Consider the following 22,335-nt stretch of genomic DNA (forward strand, 5'->3'; position numbering starts at 1 on the left):
CAAATTTTCTAATAAATTTATTAGTTTATTTGCGATTGTTATAGTTTGTTTGAGCTAGTAGTACTGAAGATTTACTTCAAGTTATTAAATTTAATTTTATAATTTACTCTATATAGCGCAGTTTTCCTTAAGTGGCCAATCACTGTATCTCTTACCCCTATAATTTTTCTTACTAAACATCTTTTTTTTTTTTAATTAAGAAAACATCGAATACAAAGAATAACTTTGTATAACATAATTGTTAAATTACATAAATAGAAAGTCCGTGAGTAAAACTTTAGTATTTTCTTCGTTTTATTATGTCGGGTCGCCAGTCGACTGGATGTGTTTCTTCCGTCTGAAAAAATCCAAATACAGAACTGTTAGTGTGCGAGAAACTTTTGGCGATAAAATTGCCAAAATATATACCACTAGGAGATAACATTCACTGAACATTGATGTGATTAGAAGATTTCACTTACAGCGGTTTCGTCTTCTTTGTAGACCTTTATGGTCTTGTCTGCTTCGGTGGTGATCATGCGAGTGCCCGACATGTCAAATGTGATACTGAACACCCCAGCCTCGCTGTCCATCGAACCGGGTTGAACCTGCGCCTGAAGCCGTTGAAAATTGTATCCCGTTCTCCAGTCCCAGAGGTGCATAGTACCGTTGTCAGCGCCGGAGACTAAAACCCCGTCCTCGTTCACAGCCAAGCAGTTCACTATGGCATTGTGACCGGATAAATTCTGAATGAATTTCCCTTCCGGACATTTCCACTGCTTGATATTGTCTGGAGACGCCGAGGCGAACATGTATAAGGACGGATGGAATGTCAGGGCTCGAACGCTCTTCTTGTGATTCGTCAGTGTGGCGATCGATTTTCCGGCAGCCAAATCCCACAAGCGAATTGTGCAGTCATGGCTGCCAGTGATGATTTGGGGTTCTGCGGATTGACATATGCAACTGGCCACTGTGTTGGTATGGCCAACAAGCGTGTGGACATTCGCTTTTGTGCGCATGTCCCACACACGTCCCGTAGAATCGCGTCCCGCTGTCACGAGAACGTCTATACTGGGATGCAACGCCAGAGAGTATACAGCAGATAAATGCCCGTGGTAATGTCTGATTACTTTATTATACTCGAGATCCCAACACTTGACCTGTCTATCCTCGCCGCAAGAGAACAAGTAGGGATGTCTTTTGGAAAACGCCAGACCGCGGACGCTGCTTATGTGACCAGTCAACGAAACTTTCAATTTACCGCTTGCAAGGTCCCATATCTACAATTACAAAAAGGAACTACATATAAAGCTTGTGTAAAAATTGTATTACCTTGTTCTATACAAATTTATATTATAAACAACTGAACTATAGGCTATATGAATATAAATGTTATACTGAATGAACATAAATTCACAAAAATTGGAGACTTACTTTAATTACTCTGTCAGCTGAGCCGGTAGCAAACCATTCATTTCCAGGCTCAATAGCACAACACCTTACCCATCCCAGATGACCGCTAATAACTCTGTACAACTTCCAAGGTGCATGCCACTTGGGTTTTGCCATTGAGGGTATTTTCTTTTGCGGTATTGTTAGCGCGCTATTGGTTATATTATCTACTTTTTTTGTGTTCTGTATATGTGATACTACAACCGCTCCTGCATTCACTCCAAAAGTTTCATCTCCAGGTGGTGGAGGATCCGCTTTGTTTTCTTGATGATTTTTGGCCATCAAGGCGTTATTTTGTTTCACCTGTTCTAATACTGGACCGTAACAATCCTTTGCCTTGATGGACTTTTTTATTTGTTGCCTGAAAAGAGCCAATACTTGTGTACCTTACTTCGTGTCAGCCCACTTTGAAGTATTTTCTGACAATGGGTGCGTTCAGACAACTCAATGGTTGAGAGATCATCACTTATGATAGGACTATTCTTCAAAATCTACTGCGGTTCCAAAAATATGATCCAATCAGAAGTGATTATCTCTCAACTGTTGTGCAACTGTCGAGTTGTCTGAACGCACTCAATTTCACCAAGTATATATCTATTACATATCGTTGAAGATAAATAAATTCGGAGCAGCACAATTTTGAGATACTTACAATGCAGGATTCACTGGTGGTAAGATTCCTTGATTCAACAGAAACATGTCGTGTGTTCGTTTTAAAGATCGAAACACTAATGTGTGTACCGAATGTCTTTGAACGTCCTGAAACAGATTAAGTGTTAATTGTGCCGCTCATCTATAATAACAAAATTAATATATTATATTATAATAAAGAAAATATATACTTACTGCCATGTTGTTATTTGGACAATCAAATACGAATCTTAAGAAATATACTTTTCACTTCACCAGAAGTTGAGATGTGAACCAGAGAGAAACTTGAGAGCGGCCATCCTATTGAAATTTTTTACGACGGTTTCAACCGTTGGTTTTAGCCGTATTTCCACAAAAGTGGAACTCAAAGGCCGTTCTACATTAAACGCAAGTATCTGATCTCGTGGAATTGACCAATTGCAGAGTCAAATCAGCCAATCAACCAACGTGATTGAAAGTTCCTAAATCGGAGTCACCAATCTCAGAGAGAAAAAGTCCTAGGATTTAAATCCGTCCCCACATGAAAATTGAGAGAAGGGAAAAAAAAAGTTTCCAACAAGGAGGTAACCAATCAGAATTTACTCCCATTTTAAATCGCAAGAGTAGAAAATAGTGAATATCGAATTATCAACAACACACAAGGTAAATAATCGCTTGTCGTTTATTAATCGTTCAATTGTGAGCTAAAACAATCAGTGAATGATCTAAAGAACAAAACGTCGCAAAAACCTACAAATTTCTTTTGCTGAGTTGATCATTCGTGCGATCTCTCGTTGTGCGTTGCTTAAATGAGAGCATCATCAATTCTCGGATGCCGATCCTATATACATATATACATGCGTTAATATGAGCAGCTAGCACGGGACGTTCGCCAATCGAGTCGAATCGTTAATTCGTCGCAACGTCGCCGACTTTGTCATCGACACGAGGTCGCCGACGTGGAGACGACGACGACGACACGGAAGCACGCCGATCGTCCTCGCGGATGAGCGTCGACATCGTGCGGCGGTCGCGTTGCATACGTGGCAGAGATCGCGCACCAATCAGGATCGTCACCGGGCGATAGGCGTGGCTTGCGGCGCCTAGCACTAGTCTCGCTCCATGTCCGGTCGCCATAGTGCTCCGAGGATCCCGTGCGTGTGTATGTGCGCCACTCGGCTATCTGTCGTGTGCACGTTCTCCCGTTTCCCGTGATAGCTGTGTGCGGAAGAGTCGTGGCGCGCCTGAGAAATTCCGCGTTCCATTCTCAATTCTGCGTTTCGTCGACGCGTCCTGGGATATTCATCGCCACGTGAAGTAAACACGCTCGGGTAAGTGGTCGGGGACCTGGTACGCGACTGCATGCCGGTGTGTGCCGTAACACACCGTTAAACGTGTCCGACCTGCGCCACCGGTTTTTCCTCGTCGCGCGCCACAGTTGATCGCGCAGATCTCCGAGATGTGTCGATGACCAGGCGGTGTGTCACCCATATGTCATCGCGTCGTCGCTAGGAATTTGGCGTCGATATCTGCCGGAATTTGAGCAATTTGCCTGCAAACGACCTTCCCGTTTCCTTTGGCTTATCTTCATTTGTTTGCGCTTGGTCATCTTGAAACACGTACACGTTGCACAGTTTCTCACCGTTATTCGGCTGTTTTCTGGACCGCACACACTGTCGGGATTCTTCGTCGCATCTGCCACTCCAACATGTTATCTCGTGAAAAAATGTTTGCGATTATTTTGTCTCTTGTCGTATCTACTCGCATAATTCTTTTATTTTTTTTTCTCTTTTAATTTGCTCTCAAAATTTTAACTCAAAGAGAAAGCAAAAAAAAAAGAGAGATAAAGAGAAAAGGGAGAGAGTAGTATGAGACTTGCCGAAGTATGTATAATGTTATCTTTGCGATAACAGTGTGTTCAAAAGTCTGTTATCTTTCAGATAAATATTTATTAAGGGTCTTTTTTCTCTCTTTTTCTAGTTTACGATGAGAAATTAAAATTGTAATATATATTCAAGTGTGTAAATAAAATTACAAAAATATACAAAAATCATTTTACAAGATGTTCAGCTATTAATTCTGATGTGTATAAATCATAAGAAAATTTTATTCGTCACAGTGTTTACATTGTATAGTGTTTGACTTTTAGTTTTGTTTTTGTTTTTGTTTTGTTTTTTTTTTTTTTTAAACTAACTTACTTTATATAGTTTATTAATGCTGAAGATAATTGTTTTGTAGATAAGACAGCCAAAAAGATGGATGTTCAGACAGGACTTATATGCATTGGGATTGTTGTCATCTCAGCTGCTGCCATCTTATGTATATCAGTGTTTAGTATAAGAGAAACATCTTACGAGGAAGCAATTGCAGAACAGAGAAAACTTCCTGATGATCTTCTATCAAGTATGTTAATTTTTTCAAAATCCTCATCTGGAAATCTAAATGTTTGTTTTTATAAAATGTGTCTTTTGATCAATTTTTCTTATTTCATTCGCAGATAAAAAGGATAAAAATAAAGAAAAGAAACACAAGAATAAGGCTGGGAAAAAAGTGAAGGAGAAGAAAGAAGAGAAGGAGGATAAAGAAGATAAAGATGAAAAACCAGATCATGTGCAATTCGAAGAGACTCCTCAAATATTGCCTCCTGAACCACCAGTGCAGGTGAGCCTGTGTTTTGTCATTTTTCTGTATCATTTATTATCAAGAGCAACTTTATTATAAAAATTTTAAAAATCACTAGGTAAACAGCACAGTTTCAATTACTTGTTAAATTTATATATACATACGTATATATTTGATAGTACGCTTTTTATAGAGTATATTTACACAGGTACATCATATTTACATTTGGTATAATTATACATTATTCGCTTAAAAATACGGGAGTCACAAATAAAGTTATCTCTGTGCACTATTTAAGAACTTTTCATGTTTCATGCATGAAATATAATAACCTAGATGACATACAATATGGCATATCATTGTATCTACATAGTATTAAGAGAGATTTAACAACAAAGTGCGTCATATTTTTGTTCTCATTGTCACGTAATTCAAAAGGGACACACATTTTATACGTAGAATTGTAAGTTTTTATGCGCTTTATATAATAATGGGCATTACAGTGAGTAACTTAACAGACTGAGCAACTTACAGTAATAGAATCCTCTCTCTTACGAGAAAACGTTGTTTTACATTACTTTATATATAAATTAATACTCTGATTTTTTTTGTAGGAAATGCTCTGTATTTTTTTAAAGGAAATTTATGGATTTGTTATGAAGTTAATGCCACTTTTAATGTTGTGTTTTACTGTCTCTCTTTCATTTGTTTTATTATTACTGAATTGCATTTAGCTGAACGTGGCCACTTTTAACTTTTATTTCAGTGATTACTTTTGTGTTTTTTTTTGTTTTTTTGTTTTTTTTTTTTTGTTTTTTGTAACCAAATTTTCTCTTTGACATATTTTCTTCTATACTGTACTTTGTTTTATAACTTGATTAAACAAATTTATGTAGAGTGTACATAAACAATGTCTTGGTAAGTTTTACTACGGATATTAGTGAAGATTATTTATTATATTGCATGGATAAAATAATTTGTTTTTATAAGAATAACGTACTGTAAGTATAGCGTGTTGCATTTAGAAATGTTAATTTGCACAAATCTTCAGAGATATGTATATGTATATTGAGAATAGTTTTTAAGTAATTAGAAAAAATTACACAAAAACGTTAATTAATTATATAATATTAACATTATCGCTTCATTATATTTCTTACGTACACATTTCGTTGATAAATAACTCTAGAAGTTTAAGATTATTTTCTAAAAATAACTTCATCACATCCAACATTTCATTGATATTGCTTTATTTTTTTGAACTACTTTATCATTCAGATTGTGAGCCAGACATGAAGAACACAGTTTTTTACATGTTGACAAGATTGAATATTTGCTCTAAATTTTCAATAATGTTTAATGATGCATAAAAGATATTTTATTTAAAGAAAAAGAATAGTACTTTTACATTTTTTTTGTAATATTTTTTCAAATCTCCAAAAAATAATCTTTCTTATGAAAAAAAAAAATTATATAAAGTCACTAAAAATTATATAATAAACTTGTAAATTCCAGGTTTAAATGCTCAACAAGAGGACAAAATAAACATAATAATAAGGTGAAAAAATAAATTGCTCACAATATAATCTGTCAGTGATTATATGTATATTAGCTTTTTTTATGAGTACTAAAATTTATACGTAATTGCATATTTGCATTTTGTGGTACTATATATATATATATGATATGATATTTGACAAATCTATTTAAAAACCTTTTTTGTATTATTTAAATTATATCATTGTGTGTATGTAATACACACACATTAAAATCTTAGTGAGTTTATATTGCAAGTATATGCCCATTATTGTATAATGTAACATAGAATTTCGAGCATGCTGCTTGAGATATTTCTTGTCACTCTCTTTTCGATCAAAATAATATGGGAACATTGTACATCTGCATTAAAATCTTAGGAGAGTAACAAAGGCAATAAGAAGAAAGGGAAACTTGAAAAGATAAAACCAATCCTCATAAATAAAGATGAGCCATTAGTCTTTGTGAGTGAATCAAGTTCCTCGCAACCTCCCTTGGCAGAGGCTAACCATTTTGACCTCACTCATCCAAAGGATGACTTTGAACTCGTACGGAGTCATAGTGTGAGTGATTGTCTATTTACAGAATATCTCGCGCGCAACGCGCATTGGTTTTGCAAACGGAGAGTTTGAAAAATTTGCACTTAAGAGCGAAACAACAGAAGTGTTTTTTTTTGTAAGATTGCTATTGTACCTTTTACTAACTACATATCACTGACAAATCCCACTTTTTTGTTTTATTAATCTGCACGTATTTTCGACTAACCAAGTGATACATAACTAACAAAAATAATACGAATATATTGTATGTTTCATATTTTCTTGAGAGTTTCTTTGTGTGTAAATTCTCTTGGATGCGGTAAAATAATAATGATGATAATAATAATAATAATAATAGTAATAATAATAATAATAGTTTATCCATTATACAATAGAAAGAGAATCTTCAACAGACTGCTCATGCGGAAACGGTGGAGAAAGTTAACAAATCACCAAAGGATACTCCAACCAAAACGAAGAAACATAATAAAGATGTGAAAAAGAAAGATGAAAGCTCTAAAGAGGAGAAGCAAGACGCCAATATTCACACGAATGCGTCTTCTACCAATAAGGAAGTTGCGAAAGAAGCAAAGGAGCAGCAGAAGGAAACACCGGTCAAAGAAGTAAAAGAAGTCGCCAAGGAAGTTACGATTCCGCAGTTATCAAACAAGGAGTCTAAAAAAATGAAGAAAAAGAACGATCTGGTATCTCAGATTGGTAAGTTTTTAATATCTTCTTTTTATCTTTTGACGTATCTGTAACTTCAGATCTAGAGGTAAGCAATTTCCAGCGTACGTTTAGGTCAAACATACTCGATGATTTTTCCTCTTCACGTACGTTCATTTCACTCGCACTTCGAGACCATTGCAATCGATGAGGTCGCCCCCGATTTGCATAATAAACCTATTTGTTTTTAATGAACAGTACAATATCTTGAAGATGATCTATGCGCTCGTGCACGTGTGTATGTGTGTTTCTTACCAGAAGTACAGCACAAGGAATAAAGAATAAATCAATATTGAGTGACATTACGTTCTATAGCCTGTAATTTAATTGGTCGGAAATACGACCTTATTTCCTGTATAGCTTGAATTCTTATGATAGTGTACATATGTAAACACATGTACATGTGTGTATTTTGCGTAATCTCAATATGGATTAGATATAAAATTGACACTTCGCGCATAATTATGTACAGTAATAAAAACTCGTGTTATTTTTTATACGTGTCATATATTAAACAGTGCTTTTTGCAACACAGTGCTATTTCCAACGATAGGTTTTAACAGTTAATTCTTTGTGCTCAACGTTAATAAAAAATTTTCTTCAATTTTCGCAGACTCAGATGCAGTAAACGTTGAATTATTGATGCTCTGCATTAAAAAAGCGGAGCTAAGTCGCTCTGAAATACAGATTCTTACCGATCAGCTTCTGAATAAGCAGCAAGACAATCCGGTAGAGCATTCTGAATGGACGGAAGGTCGCGCCGATCCCGTTATTAAATTGAAGAAGCAATTAGCGGAAAAGGAAAAAGCATTGATCGATGAGCACGAGGCGAGCGTCAATTTGCAAAATAAATTGAAGGAGATGAGAAATGAGTTCACCACCGAGAAATCTCGACTTACGGCGACTATCAGACAGTTAGAGGAATCGCTGAACTGTAAGATTACGGAGAATCAAACTTTGAACACCCGAATGCAACATATTCTGGAGACTCACGCCGCGGAAAAGCAAGGTTTCGCCAGACAAATCGAGCAACTGCAGACCAAAGTGAGCGAGGACACCGCCATTATCCATAAGTTGCAAGAAGATCAAGGGCAGACTCAGGGTCACCTGCAGCAGGAATTGATGGCACAGCGTAAGCAGATGGAAGTGCAGTTTGCCCAAATACGCGACAATGAAAACGCGTTGAAGGTTCAGCTGACCCAGAAGCACGTGGAGGTGCAGGAATTGCAAAATGAATTACAGGCAACTGTCGATAGTAGCGCCACAGAAATGGAGATGATGCGCCAGCAAATGGGAATGATGCAGACTCAATTGGTGCATACCGAATCACAATTACAGCACTTCAAAGAAACGAACGATCAGCTGCAAGACATAGCTAGACAACTTGAGGTAAGAATTACAATTTTTCTTGTTGATGCCAACAGTAAATGTTGATTGAAACTCACTTTTTATAGTATTAGTGCTAAGTTTCTGGTAATTTTTTTTAGGACTCTCGTCGTATACAGGCGGATTTGGAACATCGTTTGAAAAATGGACATCGACACGAGCAGGAGTTGCAGAAGCAACTGAACTCGTTGCAAGCTGAATTAAACGTTTCAAAGAGTGAGGCTCATGAAGCTGCCACTTTGAAAGCGGAACTCGGTAAAACTCAAGCCGAACTGATGAAGTTGAAGTCGGAGTTGTCGGTCTCGATAAACGAAGCTAAGTCGGAAGCAGCCGAAATTACAGCCCTGAAAACCACACTGACCAACAAGGACGAGGAATTGAAGAAGTTTCACGATCTACTTAATGTCGTGCAAAACGATCTCCAGCAATCTACCGCTCACGTGACACTTATGGAATCCAAACTAAAGTCTGTACAAATGGAATTGGACGGAGCGAAGAACGATTACGAGAAAGCGGAGCGTAATCTGAAAGAGACGAAGAACGAGACGAACAAATATCAAAGCGAAGTGCAAACATTGCAAGAAACACTAGCGGCTACACAAGCGGAATTAGCTAAGGCTCGTACTCAGATCAGACAATCAAACGAAATAGCAGCCGAGTTGAAAGCTTTACAAAGTTTAGTAGCGGCCAATGAACTACAGAATAACGAAAGCAAATCGATAGAAGCGCAAATTGAATCCATGAAAACTTTCTTGCAAGAAGAGAACGATAGATTAGGTATAGAGGTTGCGAGGAAGAGAGAAATTTTAGAGAAACATAAAGAGCAAGACATCAATGCAGATGTGTTACCTGTAGCAAATGAAAATTTATCTAAAGAACTGGCGACTTTATCGGAGACATTAGCACGCAAAGAGGAAGAGCTCAAGAACGTAGACGAACGGTTACATCGAATGGAAAGTGAGGCGAAGAAATGTCAACGTCTCGTTGTAGAGCTGCAAGAAGCTTTAGAAGTCCAGAAGTCCAAAAATAATGTGAGTGTGCATTTTTATCGATCTGAAATCTTTTCTCACGGCTTAAGTTGATAGAATGAGATCAATAGAAATTGCTTTTTCACGTGACATTTTTGTTGTTTTCGTCACTTTGTTGTTTCCATCACTCAAATTCTCTTGTCGCAAAAAATTCATATATACTTCCATACAATGTTCATCGCATCATTCGCGAACAACGCGTAAACTGACAAATGTGCTTAGAGCGAAAGCTTATTTGTTCTTTCTTCGTGTTCTGCGTCGCAGGATTTACGCTCAAAGAACTGGAAAGCGATGGAAGCTCTTGATGCTGCTGAATCGCGTGCCAAATTGAGTAATGAAAAGAATGAAGTAATTTTGTGTTATACCATTATTATAAAGTACAATATTTTTTAACTAAAATATCTTACGCAAAAATTATCTGTTTATCTTTTGAAAAAGCAGACGACAACGCAAAAAGTCAAAGAGCAGCAGGAAGAGATAACTAAAACCCTTCTGCAGAGGATATTCCCAGAGATTAAGGTTTCCGATAAAACGTACGAACAGTGGCTCAAAACTTTCGAGAGTGAAGTATGTGTTGTTTTGAATAAATTAAAGCAAGAGAATCAGTCAACTACAGATTTAGAGAACCAAAACAAGAGTCTACAAGACATGGTTACACATTACAAAAAGATTATCTTCGACACGGTAAGTTTTTCATTGAATTTTACAATTTTTTATTTATTTATTTATTTTTTTTTAATCGAATTGTGCTTCGAAAAAGCAACGTGTCTAACTGTTATTAATTGTGTTGCTTTTGTCTTGTTTTTTTAGGAAACTATGCTTACTAAACTTCAAAACCAAATAGAATCTGAGGAAACAAGTTGGCAGTCACTACTTCAGCAGAAAGATAGCGAAATAGCGAATCTTAGAGTAGAATTTAACACATTGCAAACTAAACTATCATCGAGCGAAGAGGTAGGAGTTGGAAAATTCGTCGTTCTAAACAGTGATGAAGATTTTTCTTAGCTGATATAGAAATTTATATAAGTTTTGTCTGACATTTTTTGCTTTTTTGTTCTAGTTGAAACAGAAGGTGAAGGAATTGGAAAGTCGATTGGAGCAGAATAGTGCCGAAATATCACATGTGGCCTCGTTAAAAACTAATTCATCCTTTAAGGAATTGGACAGCAAAGACCTCGCCGCTTTAGAGCAATTACAAGAAGTAAGACATCTTGTTGCTACTTTGTGTAGATTTATTTTTATTATAAGAACACTCTTCACATCATAATTATATGTTCAGGAAAAGGCGCGATTATCGCAGGAATTGGAAGTAGAATGCAACAAGAGGGCGACGTTGGATGCCGAGGTTACGAAACTGCGTTCTCTGGTCGAAACTAGCGAAGAGCGATTGGTATGCGAGAAAGATCTTGTTACGCAGCTACAACAGGAAGTGTCTCAACTCAAGGTATTTCTAATCGTTTTGATGTCATTCAAAAATTTTTTCTAATAAATATCGGTTTGTTGATTTCAGAACGAAATTTGTGGCGGATGTAGCAGCTCGGATCAGTCTATACTAAACGGTCCACCCACATCAGATTCTCTTCAGTCTGAGGTTAGTATCTACTAGTGAGGATTTGATTCCTTCTTTTTACCGATTTATACAGTGCCTTTTCCATTGGAAGATACTGTGCGGCTTTCGCTATGTTTAATAATAACAGAGTGTTCTGTCCTTCATTATAAAAGCATGAGATATCAATGCGATATTGCAGAATGCAATATTGCAAAATGCTGATGTTATACGACACTTTACTAATCATGAGATTCTCGTGCAAATAATTACTAATAATTACTTGTCTGATGTGATCGAACAGTGACCGTAACTTACTGTTCTTTTTGCGTGTACGTATATAACTGAGTGATCAGAAGTAACTTGGCACGTATAAATGTTTCGTATATAAATGTGAGATTGATCAAGTCACCTGAATATATTACAAAGACACGTGGTAAAATAATTTGTGGTTTGACATCTGTTTTCGTGTTTTGTCAAAATTGTGAGATGTGATAATCACTCTAGAAAAATTTCTCTCGCGGCTCGAAAGTTTTTAAATTTGTTTAATATAATACACTCGTGCAACACACTTCGTATGTAAATTTTTTATATCAACGAAACAATATCTATATATTATTGCAATTGAAAGACTAGAATATTTTCGTATGTTGACTACAAAAGTACGTACGTGTGTGTGTATGTGTGAAATAATATAATGTTCTTAAGACCGTAACATTATTTTACGTATGCTATAATATTGAAAGTAGAAAGCAATGAAAAAAAATTATTTATTTACATATTAGTGTTCACTGAGATTTTTTATAAATATTATTTAACACTCGAGAAAACAGTTACATATGTTATAGATATATTTACACATATTTGTTTGAAGATATATTATAAAATATAACGTGCAATATGTTATTGTGAATGAATTATATTCTGCAATTTTCTTCTTACATGCTGCTAATCTAAACAACACAGTGATTAATTTGCTGGTATTCCCGCAAAATGTGTTTGTGTGTGTGTGCGTGCGTGTGTATGTGTATGTGTGCACGCAAACGCGCGCACAGACAAACACATCATCTTTTTTATATACACATACATGTGTGTGTATGTATATAAAAAATGTTTTTAAATGTGTATCAATGAAGAAACAACTCTCTTGTTTCAGGTACATTTCAAAATGCATTTTAATTACGTATCTTTATTGGCATTTTGATTACTGTGTTTTTAATTGCACAAAATTGTTATAGATAGTCGATTGAAACGGCAATTTTGTAAAATGTTTGCCAAGCGTGTTTTTATTTTTGTTTTTTTTTTTCGTTTTGTTTTTTTTTTTTGGTTTTACTTTTTATCGTGATACAATTGTCGACCGAGTTGCAACTTTGAATAAATTGCCGTTTCCACAATCAATTCTATTTGTGAACAGTCAGAATAATAACGTGTCTGTGAAATGCAGTCTTCTCTAGCATCTCAAGCAATGATAGAATTAAAAAGTACTCTCAAGAATAAAGAGTTTGCTGTAAACTGTTCTATAACCAAGTCTGTCAATTTGGCCAGTCAGTCCGAACAAGCAATTGAGAACAGCTCCCTTACTACAAATCATTCCTCCAAATCCTGTCATATGACAGATCACAGACAGGCTAATGGAAAACCATTGAATGGCCAGCAACAAAATAAGAGCAAGAAAAAGAAAAAGAAAAAGGTAAACTTACAAGTCTGAGGCAGAAAAAACTCTCGTTACTGGCTCGATTTCTGTAATAGGTGCACTTCAGTTGATTATTAAAATGTGTGAAGTATATTTATTGAGGCTCAACATCACAAAGAATGGTAAAACGAGCGTTCTTTTTCGCGTTTCAACTCTTTGACATATATATCAAGTGTGTGTGTGTGTGTGTCCTGCTCTAAGTATTATACTCAAAGTAGAACAATCAAACATCTCTCGCCCTTTTCTTTTAAATAAAATTTGTTTTTTGCACAGAGACGTTCTTTGTGATGATGTTACTGAGCTCTTATTATTATTCCTTTGCTACTATATTAAAGCAATCTATTATTTCGGTAGCTTTTATATTTTTGAAGCAGTACTTTATGAGACAAATTTCTGTTGTATGTTTCCGACGTGTTGTTTTATTATTGCGCCTAATTTATTTATCAAGGCGCAATAGTAAACAAGCAAAACACGTTTCACATATTTGAGAGAGCATGTGATTTTAGTGCGATAATCATAAAAAAAAAAATTAAAAAAATGACGTAGGAGATTGATCTCTCTTAAACTTTCTATCTATGTATTTCAATTGTTTCAAAGACATTCTATCTAATGTACGCAGTATAATTTATACTTGGATTTATACACATAGAGATATATATTTGGAAAAACAATATTTATTATACATGTATAAGTTTAAACTGCCGCGAAAATAATGTTTTCAACGAATCCGAGTATGGTTATTAAAAAAAATTGCGTCATGCACTTGCAGTGTATTGCGATTTTTCCATCTCTGTATTTTCGGATTTGTCTATTTTCAGATGTCCCTACACGTTAGGAAACAAATTTATGATTTGCAATGTGAGCACTAGCGCGCGGCGACTTCTTTTTTTGTTTCTAAACGGAGTAGAATTGATTTTTGTTGACCGACTTTACATCGGCCATCCATATCTTTCCTTGCGAATCTCCTCGCAGTAGTAGTATCAATTGAGAAAGTTTTAATTTCAACAAAGTAGTCTTTGTCCCAGTGTTTGTTTATCCCGAGGTTTTGTTTGTAAAGAAACGATAAGTTCGACGGTCTCGCGAATTGTGTCACAAATTGTGCGATTGAGAAAACAAAAAAAAACAAAAAAAATTAGCCTTTGTTTAAATGCTTGCTCTGTGATCGATAACGATTTAACTGTTTTGATTGTTTCGACAGTCCACTAAGAAAACCACGGCAAAACGGCGCAGTTTCGCAGGTATGCAAAATCTTAACGATGAAGATGTTGAAATGTTACCTCTTAGCTTTTTCGAGAAATTTTTAATAGTAGACACTACCGTTTTAGAGCGATTCTCTCATACGTCAGGGTTTATCTCATTTTTTCATCATTGATAATTATGTTTTTTTTCATCGTATACATTTAATTATTCTTTGATGTTAAATTTTACATTTGTATTCACATCTCAGTGCACTACATTTTTTTTCGAAATTCATGTATTTGTGTGTATATAAGTTTGTTTTTTTTTTTTTTTTTTTATTTACTTGAAAGCGAGAAACATTCTCAGTAATGTAAAACTGTTGAGAGCTATAATATCGTTAATTTGTATTAGTTCATCTTACTAAAATTTGGGCATAGACAGTATCAGAAAGGAGAGATGTCACTTACAGAGAAAACTCCTCTTTCTTATAACATGAATATATGTAAATCTGTATATATATATAATTATTTAAGAATGTGACAAGATACTATGTGTTCGCGCAGATTTTTTGTTTATTATTATTAATTGTTTGTAGTTTTTATATGGCATTACTTTAATTATGTTTATATATGTATCAAAAACCACGTTGCACAGTGTCTATTTTTGGCTTTATATTTTAGATTTTGACATTTGACATTTTGTACATTTCGACACAAAGAAATGCAAAGAAAAACAATTACGAGTTATCTTTTTTTTTTGTTTTTTTTTTTTTATTCTCTCCGAGATTATGGTTTGCAACTCACGCGCAAAAATGGTTGTCAAATAAATCTTTATAATTATATGTGTATATAAATTACATGTATATCGACATTTTTTTACAAAAGAGAATTATACAATTAATACGAAAGTATTTTTTGATAAGTGGAAAAGATACGAATTGAAAAAAAAAATAAAAGTCGAAGTAACACAACATGGATAATATAATTAAAAACAATTATATATATACATGAAATTACCTCGCAAAAGAAATTTTTATCAGCACAAACACTGGGGTAAAGGGTACACTGCGCGAATGGCATATTTATTAATCCGATTAATTGTCAACAACACAGAGCCGACAGGCTTTTGTTTTAGTTGCTTTTCTTGTATGTACACACGTACGCTTTGTATGTTGTTTTCAATAAAAACAAAAAAAAAACAAGATTTTATATTTCTGCGAATATAATTGCAACAGAGAGGCAATGGAATATTGCAATAGAGATGATGGTGGCATAAATAAGGGTATATAAGATTATTATTTATCGATATTCCACAAGAGAGATGGCACACGTACACATATTGTACGCGTATATATGCCACTTTTTTGTAGAATCTCGAAGAAAATCGAATATAAATTATACAGGCTAAGTAGTTCTCACTGTGTTTTTATTTATTTATGTTTTCAAGTTTTATTTCTCTCCTTTTTTATGACTTTGTTTGTTAGTTGCTTCTGTATGTTTTGTCGATACACTGTTGACCAGATTATCAACTCGTCTATCGAACGTTGTGTGAAAGAACTAGAGCTTGCAACGTTCATCACTTTTTGGTGATGTTGAAATTTCTAGAATGAATTAATTTCTGTCTAGTGACAGAGACGTGTTAGTTAGTTTCTTGCATGAAACAAAGTTGGTCAACAAGGTGCTAAGTATTGCTTGTTGCTTGAACAAATTTTATCACATTATATGTGTGTGCTTCTTAACATAAGCTTGCGACAGTGATGATTTTTGAATGCTTCGAGAGTTGCTTTTGTGCTCATACAATCGATCATAGCATGCTATTTATGAGCACGTAGTTTTTTGTGTGTAGCTAAAGTTTATTACATGGATGTGTGAAAGATAACGCAAGAAAATGCGCTTTCATTGATGACGAATCAATGCGCATTTTTATGCGCAATCCTTCTCACACGGATTTTTAGTTCTGTTCTTCCTGATCCGATTTAAACAAAATTCGTGACGCGTTTCTATACGATATATTCACGTGTTACAATTATTGATTTATTCGTTCACGATGGAAGAACAAGAATTAGCGGAACATTGTTGTTTGACATGTTAGAATATCACTTATACGATTTGTGGATAAGTCTCATTCATTCTGTTCATGTACTTTTTTCAGGGTGGTTCAGGAAAAAAATAACTTCGAAAAATAAGCTACGCTAGTGCAGTCCGAGTAATCCCTGGTGGTTAAAGAAAATGAAATGAACGTGCAAATGTGAAACGCGAACACACACAGCACTACTATATATATATACATATATAGGTATAAATAGCATACTTTGCTACTCAAAAGACTAATATAAAGTGAAAATATATTACAATAATGTTTATTGTAAAAAAATATCATATTTTATTATGTGGAAGAAAAACAAATATACAATTAAAACGCGTAGCAATTAAATGGAAAAAAATTTTTAAGATAACAGGCATATGTGATGATTCTGTGTATACAATTTATATAGTCATTATAAATGACTGTACACACTGATATCTATATACACAATTGTAAAAGTTATCAAATTTTACGCATAAAGTGAATTGCCGCGATATTAATTGTTTATAGATTATCTATGATAGGCTCGTACTGATTTTATTTTCTTGTAACAAAAAAAGAGATTCAGAACAAAACAGTATACGTTTTTGCAACTCTCGGAAAAATTTTACGTCACATTTGTTCGTGTTTTCCATCCATGACTTTACGCTACATTATGATATTTAAAATCTGATATTACTTATTTTTCATTCAAGAATTCTCGAGACTGTTGTTTATCCAATGTCATATAAAAGTTGCGAAGCTGCACGGGCTCTACATATATATTTATTTATCACGGTTATATTTGGCTTTTTTGACATGATAACGACAATGTCAATATTTAATTTGTTCTTTTTTTTAATTATTAGACGTATGGACCAGAAATAAAAAAATATATATATATATATACATATATTGTATGTATAATATCGCATAAAAATATATATAAATATACAATATATATTTGTATATTTTATATTTATGTATATTCATTATATATATATAGAGCATTTCGTTATTGACAGTGAATGAACATGATACACGAGATTTATATACCAGCTAGGAAATAATCTTCGTATTGTTAATTCCAATTGTACACAAGTTCAAATTTGTTAATCGATTTTCATGTGCAATAATTAAGTAAGATGAGAATATATGTGAACGAGCCAGTCTTATACAAAAAAAAAAAGAAAAAAAAAGAAAAAAAAAAAGAAGAGAAAACAAATCAAGCAAATTGAAATTAATTGCGCCCATCGGTTGTACTGAAACTAGGCAGATATATATATATATATTGCGTACGTATACAAGACAGATAATTTTCACATAGCTCATACACATAGACTTTTATTCTCAAGTAATGAAAACTGTTTAACGAGTTCAAATTACTGAACAATTTTAGAGGCATTTAAAAGAGTTATGCTTGCAACTGTTTATGTTTATACATTTAATTAATCTCTACGTTTATATATTCAATTAATCTCTCTGTTCATCGGGTAAACCGGAGCATTCTGTATTGTTGTTAAAGTGTAGTAGCTAATATTTTAGGAGCCGGAAATGATTTTCTGTAAACACTTGCATGAGCGTTTAAACAATATATTAGTGGATCAATTCAACACTCAATTCTTTGTTTGTTTGTGCAATCGATCAATTAAGCAAAGAAATAGAATTGCTGTACTGATTTTTTGTAAAAGGTGTACGTTTAGTACACCGCGTACTTATTTATCGTTTTGTAACTAGAAAACATAATTCATAGTTAATAAAAGTTTACTGTTTTACTTTCTTGACGTTCTAAATATTATGAAATCTCGAACATTCTCGATTATTATAGTTTTAATATCTCATTTATTTATTGATAATAGCAAGTGATTCTTTACACACACGCACACACACAAAGTTCCTGTCTTACTTTTTCTCTCTTCTTTCATGGAAAATAATTGTAGCCTAAGAAAAATTTATATAAAAATCCATTTATATTTTATTGAAGTGTAAATTCTAAATAAATACACAAAATGAAATGTCTTCTAACGATGAAAAATTACTTTGGCTATAGGTATACACTTTTGATATTAATACAAAGTCGAACTACACAAGTGTTCATTCTATAATGACAAAATATATATCTTATAGTATCACAGATAGAGAAAAAGTTGCATGATGTTCTTTTAGTTTCTCAATTTAACATCGTTTGCAAAAATCCAAGGACATAACTACCCAGATCCTCATCTTGATTAGTCCACGAAACATAAACACTCTTTTGTTCGTCCTCATCTCCTTCCACTTTGACCAAAACAGATTCGACCGATATAGAACCGTCCGTCAATTGAACTGTCCATCCTGACAATCTTTCTTTTAGTGGTTGCAATAATTTCAATGTTGTGGCATGTGCCGGACCAGAATCCCGCACATGCAAGGTAGATGTGAATCTCACCACGTGTTTCGTGATACCCGCAGCCTTTGTAATCTGCCAAAGGATAAGAAACACAAATCACGATTTATTACACAATAATAAAACTTGTTTGAACTCTTAAATAAATAATATTCAAAAGAAATTACCTCATCGGCGTCCATGAGACAGACACCGTCCTCTCTCAACATTAAAACACTGTGAAGCAGTCTCCGTCTCTTCGGATCCGGTGGTAAGATCGAGTACCTCTTCGCCTCGGCCTTCAGTAACGCCAAAGAAGCGTCCACGGGTACTTTGGAGGTGGTTGTTATGATACAAGTTTCGCCGTTCGCGGGGTTATAACAGTTGACACCGAATTCTTGTTTGATCTTTTCTTTCAGGTATTCCATTTTAGCAAACTCTCCGTGTACCAGCATAACGTTCTTCGGCTCGCAGTACTGTATCAATTGCATTATTCCTTTTGCGTCGGCATGAGCGGAAAATGACATGTATTCCACGGCCATTTTCACCTCCACAATCTGACGATTCTCAAACTCGATTTTTCGCGTTCCATTCAGAACCTTGTGTCCCACGGTGCCCTGCACACAAAAACCCGGCATGATGACCATGTTGGCCTCGTTAGGCGCCCATTTCTTGAAAATCTGCAAGGAGAGACCGGCGTGCAACATGCCAGGCGTAGCGAACACCACCATCGCACCTGGATTATCGATGTACGCTTTGTCAAACGGTTTTATATGCTTGAAGTCGAACATATTTCGTTGCACAAACGTCTTCTTGATCTTCTGATTCGTCCACGTAATGAACATTTTGTAATAATTGTTGGCTTTCTCGGTCAGACCGAGCGCAAAGTAAACGGGCACTTTCAAGTTCATTCTTTCCCAATATGTTTCCAAGAGTATACACAATTCCTGAGCTCGACCAAGCGCGAACACGGGAATCAATACTTTTCCACCTCGGTCGATGCATTCGTGTACCTAAAAAAACACACATATTCGTTCAAAATCTGTTTTATGTTACTAATAATAAATAATGAATAAAAACAAAGCGGTATACTTTTTTGAGAAAATCTCTTTCTCTGCATCTTTTCGAATCTCTAATGGTGGTCGCGTATGTTGACTCTGATATTAATAAATCTGGTCTGCATTTGTCTATCCATGCGGCACCCAAGTGACGATCTGGCGTCATGTTATAATCTCCGGTATACACGATAGACTGTGATCCCACGCGAACCCAAAAAATCGCCGCTCCGAGCACATGACCGGCATAATAAGCTTTTATCTCCAATTCTGGATCGACCATAATGGACTGATGAAGCGTGACAGCGATAACCTTCTTCATGCAATCTTTTATCATTTGTGATGTGAAAAAATTGCTCTCTCCTTTACGCTCAACCGCAACTTTTCGCATATCTTCAAGCAGGATTGGCGCTATTGCTTTGGTCGGATGCGTCATGTAAATTGGCCCGGTATAGCCTACCTGTAAACAAAAAAAAAACCACACGTACAGAAATAAAAAGATTGTTTATTAATATTGACTTAACTGTGTTATGTTACCATTTCTGTGAAATAAGGAAGAGCGCCGCAATGATCCAGATGAAAATGAGAAATAATGACGCAGTCTATATAATTGGTTGCGGGTCCTTCGGGAACTATGTACGAAAAATCCGGGAAGCGTCTCTCATCGTTGAAACCCATATGCATTCCACAATCGAGCATGATGTTTTTACCGCCCATCGAAACAAGAATGCAGCTGCGACCAACGTCTTGTCCAGCGCCAAGTGGTGTAATTTTTATATCTGGCATTTTTTAAGTTTATAAATAATTTACGTGTGATCTATATTTAACGTGTCTTCAATTTCCCACGAGAGCTCGTGCAATTCTACGCGTCCGGACACTGTTGCACGTAACCTTCCTAGGATTCTTTCGGGTGTACACAGTGCAGCTGCTCGTGACCCAGACCTCAGAATCTTTCTGACCAACTCACATGTACATACACACAATGACGTATGGACTATCCTTATGATCCGCTGGTGAATCACAAATTGCGCTATTGTTGCACGTCGTGACTTAACGTGATTGTTTCGCAGCAATGTGACCAAGATGTCTGCGAAGTAAAAAAACTTGCTCACGAGTATACTGTCAAAGATAATTGTGACACATTATCGCGCTCATCGCCATACAAGTTTAGTGAACGTCGCGTCAAAGTGTGTTGTTTCGTCACGTTCTACTTGTGAAACATCTTGCTGCGACACCGACAAGATGTCCGATTATTTCACGGAAATGGGCTGGACGCCTCTGAGCGACGGAGAAACGCCAAATCATTTGATTCAAATGGCGCGGTTCCTGCGGGATTCTGGCATGTGGGACTTGCTCGGACAAGACAAACTTCCGCCGCCGGCCTCAAAATCGGTGGTAAAAAATTTGCCGGAAGTCAAGATCGAACGTGCTGACCCAAAACAGTGTCCGGTTTGCTTGAAGCAGTTTGAGGCGAATGATAAAGCGAATTTGATGCCTTGCCATCACATGTTTCATCAAGAATGTATATTACCTTGGTTGGAAAAGACCAATTCGTGTCCGCTTTGTCGTTACGAGTTGCCGACGGATGACGAAGAGTACGAAATGTACAGAAAGGAGAAGAAACGAGCGGTCGAGAGAGAAAAAGATTTGGAAGCTCTACATAATTCGATGTTTTCTTAGAAAATAGATGTAAATAAACTCTCACAATTTTTTTTTGTCACATTGTCTTCGTTTTTATTATAAAATATATAACAACACATCAGTCTTACAAAAAAAATAGCCTATTTAATATGATATCGTGTAAAGAAGAGAAAAAATATAAGAAACTGAAAGTGAAAAAAAAGTAAAAAAAACTGGCCGATGTTTGAATCTTATATTTAAGATCTCGAGTTTATCTCCAGATGCTTTCAATATCAAAATCGCTGAGCTTTTGATTTCAATGACTTGATGACTCTGCATCTGTTTTTTGTGTTAAAAAAAAAAATTAAGTATTGAATCACAATAGTAAAACAAAAGCTTTTTAATCACATATAAAATATCTGTTTTCGCCAAAGCTATGATTTCACTGTCTTACATGTTACATATGTTTAATAATAATCAGATGTTATTATGTTTCCAGTAAGAAATGTTTCTCAGTTTTCAGAAAATAAATTTATATTTTGAATAATTTTATTTTAGTGTTATATATTAAAGTTTAAAAAAAAAATATATATATATATATATATATATATATACTCTGAAATATTTACTTTTTTATACTCTTTGTATTTTTATTTAATTTTATACTGAAATATTAATTTACACGCAAGTAAAACGCGCGTTGCTCAGCGACGTGTTCAGTTGTCAAACTCATGCAGCATTTAGACCACGTGGTTTTTTACAGGCAAGACACTTCGAACCACGTGTACAGTTTCACTTGGCGCCCGTCACGATCGAGAGCGTAGATCGCGTTCACATTGAGTCCAATCGCATTCGTTATGTTCTGGGAAATCGACCAATGCAATAGAACATTGTAAACTCGACCTACGCTCGCGA

At 35.2% G+C, this 22,335-nt stretch overlaps 4 protein-coding genes across 18 annotated transcripts in view; 2 read left to right on the plus strand and 2 right to left on the minus strand.

Moving 5' to 3' along the window:
- The window catches only part of LOC109854887 (pleiotropic regulator 1-like), a 2,733-nt gene extending 533 nt beyond the window's left edge, over positions 1-2,200 (minus strand). The window contains exons 1-4 of one of the 2 annotated variants that reach the window (XM_020428470.1): positions 2,084-2,200; positions 1,414-1,792; positions 462-1,259; positions 251-337 (exon numbers count right to left, since the gene is read on the minus strand). In XM_020428470.1, the coding sequence (XP_020284059.1) occupies positions 278-337; positions 462-1,259; positions 1,414-1,792; positions 2,084-2,130 (1,284 nt within the window). In that variant the 5' untranslated portion in view covers positions 2,131-2,200 and the 3' untranslated portion in view covers positions 251-277. Of the gene's footprint in view, positions 338-461; positions 1,260-1,413; positions 1,793-2,083 lie in introns of both variants that reach the window. The other variant, XM_020428469.1, reaches the window with a different exon arrangement.
- A 460-nt stretch (positions 2,201-2,660) lies between these two features.
- On the plus strand, positions 2,661-17,287 carry LOC109854883 (ribosome-binding protein 1). Of its 14 annotated transcripts, none has more exons than XM_020428452.1 (15): positions 2,661-2,724; positions 4,300-4,464; positions 4,559-4,722; positions 6,600-6,782; positions 7,154-7,475; positions 8,098-8,873; positions 8,972-9,901; positions 10,163-10,246; positions 10,337-10,582; positions 10,709-10,852; positions 10,959-11,099; positions 11,178-11,342; positions 11,409-11,489; positions 12,889-13,134; positions 16,468-17,287. In XM_020428452.1, exons 2-15 carry the CDS (start codon positions 4,317-4,319, stop codon positions 16,486-16,488), a joined length of 3,651 nt encoding a protein of 1,216 aa, XP_020284041.1. In that variant the 5' UTR covers positions 2,661-2,724; positions 4,300-4,316; the 3' UTR covers positions 16,489-17,287. The 14 variants fall into 14 exon arrangements, with proteins under 14 accessions (XP_020284041.1, XP_020284044.1, XP_020284040.1 ...); XM_020428455.1 differs by lacking the exon at positions 2,661-2,724 and adding an exon at positions 3,162-3,392 and having other exon boundaries at positions 7,172-7,475; XM_020428451.1 differs by lacking the exon at positions 2,661-2,724 and adding an exon at positions 3,163-3,392.
- A 27-nt stretch (positions 17,288-17,314) lies between these two features.
- On the minus strand, positions 17,315-20,705 carry LOC109854886 (integrator complex subunit 11). The gene is made up of 4 exons (XM_020428468.1): positions 20,338-20,705; positions 19,838-20,260; positions 18,934-19,758; positions 17,315-18,841 (listed from the first exon to the last, which is right to left on the minus strand). Exons 1-4 carry the CDS (start codon positions 20,584-20,586, stop codon positions 18,551-18,553), a joined length of 1,788 nt encoding a protein of 595 aa, XP_020284057.1. The 5' UTR covers positions 20,587-20,705; the 3' UTR covers positions 17,315-18,550.
- Positions 20,706-20,860: 155 nt separating this feature from the next.
- LOC109854892 (E3 ubiquitin-protein ligase RNF181-like) lies at positions 20,861-21,634 on the plus strand. The gene has a single exon (XM_020428479.1). The coding sequence runs from the start codon at positions 21,043-21,045 to the stop codon at positions 21,478-21,480; it is 438 nt and encodes a 145-aa protein (XP_020284068.1). The 5' UTR covers positions 20,861-21,042; the 3' UTR covers positions 21,481-21,634.
- Positions 21,635-22,335: the final 701 nt, after the last annotated feature.

The sequence above is a fragment of the Pseudomyrmex gracilis genome, unplaced genomic scaffold (assembly GCF_002006095.1).
Source record: "Pseudomyrmex gracilis isolate BER0280 unplaced genomic scaffold, ASM200609v1 scaffold_74, whole genome shotgun sequence".
NCBI lineage: Eukaryota > Metazoa > Arthropoda > Insecta > Hymenoptera > Formicidae > Pseudomyrmex > Pseudomyrmex gracilis.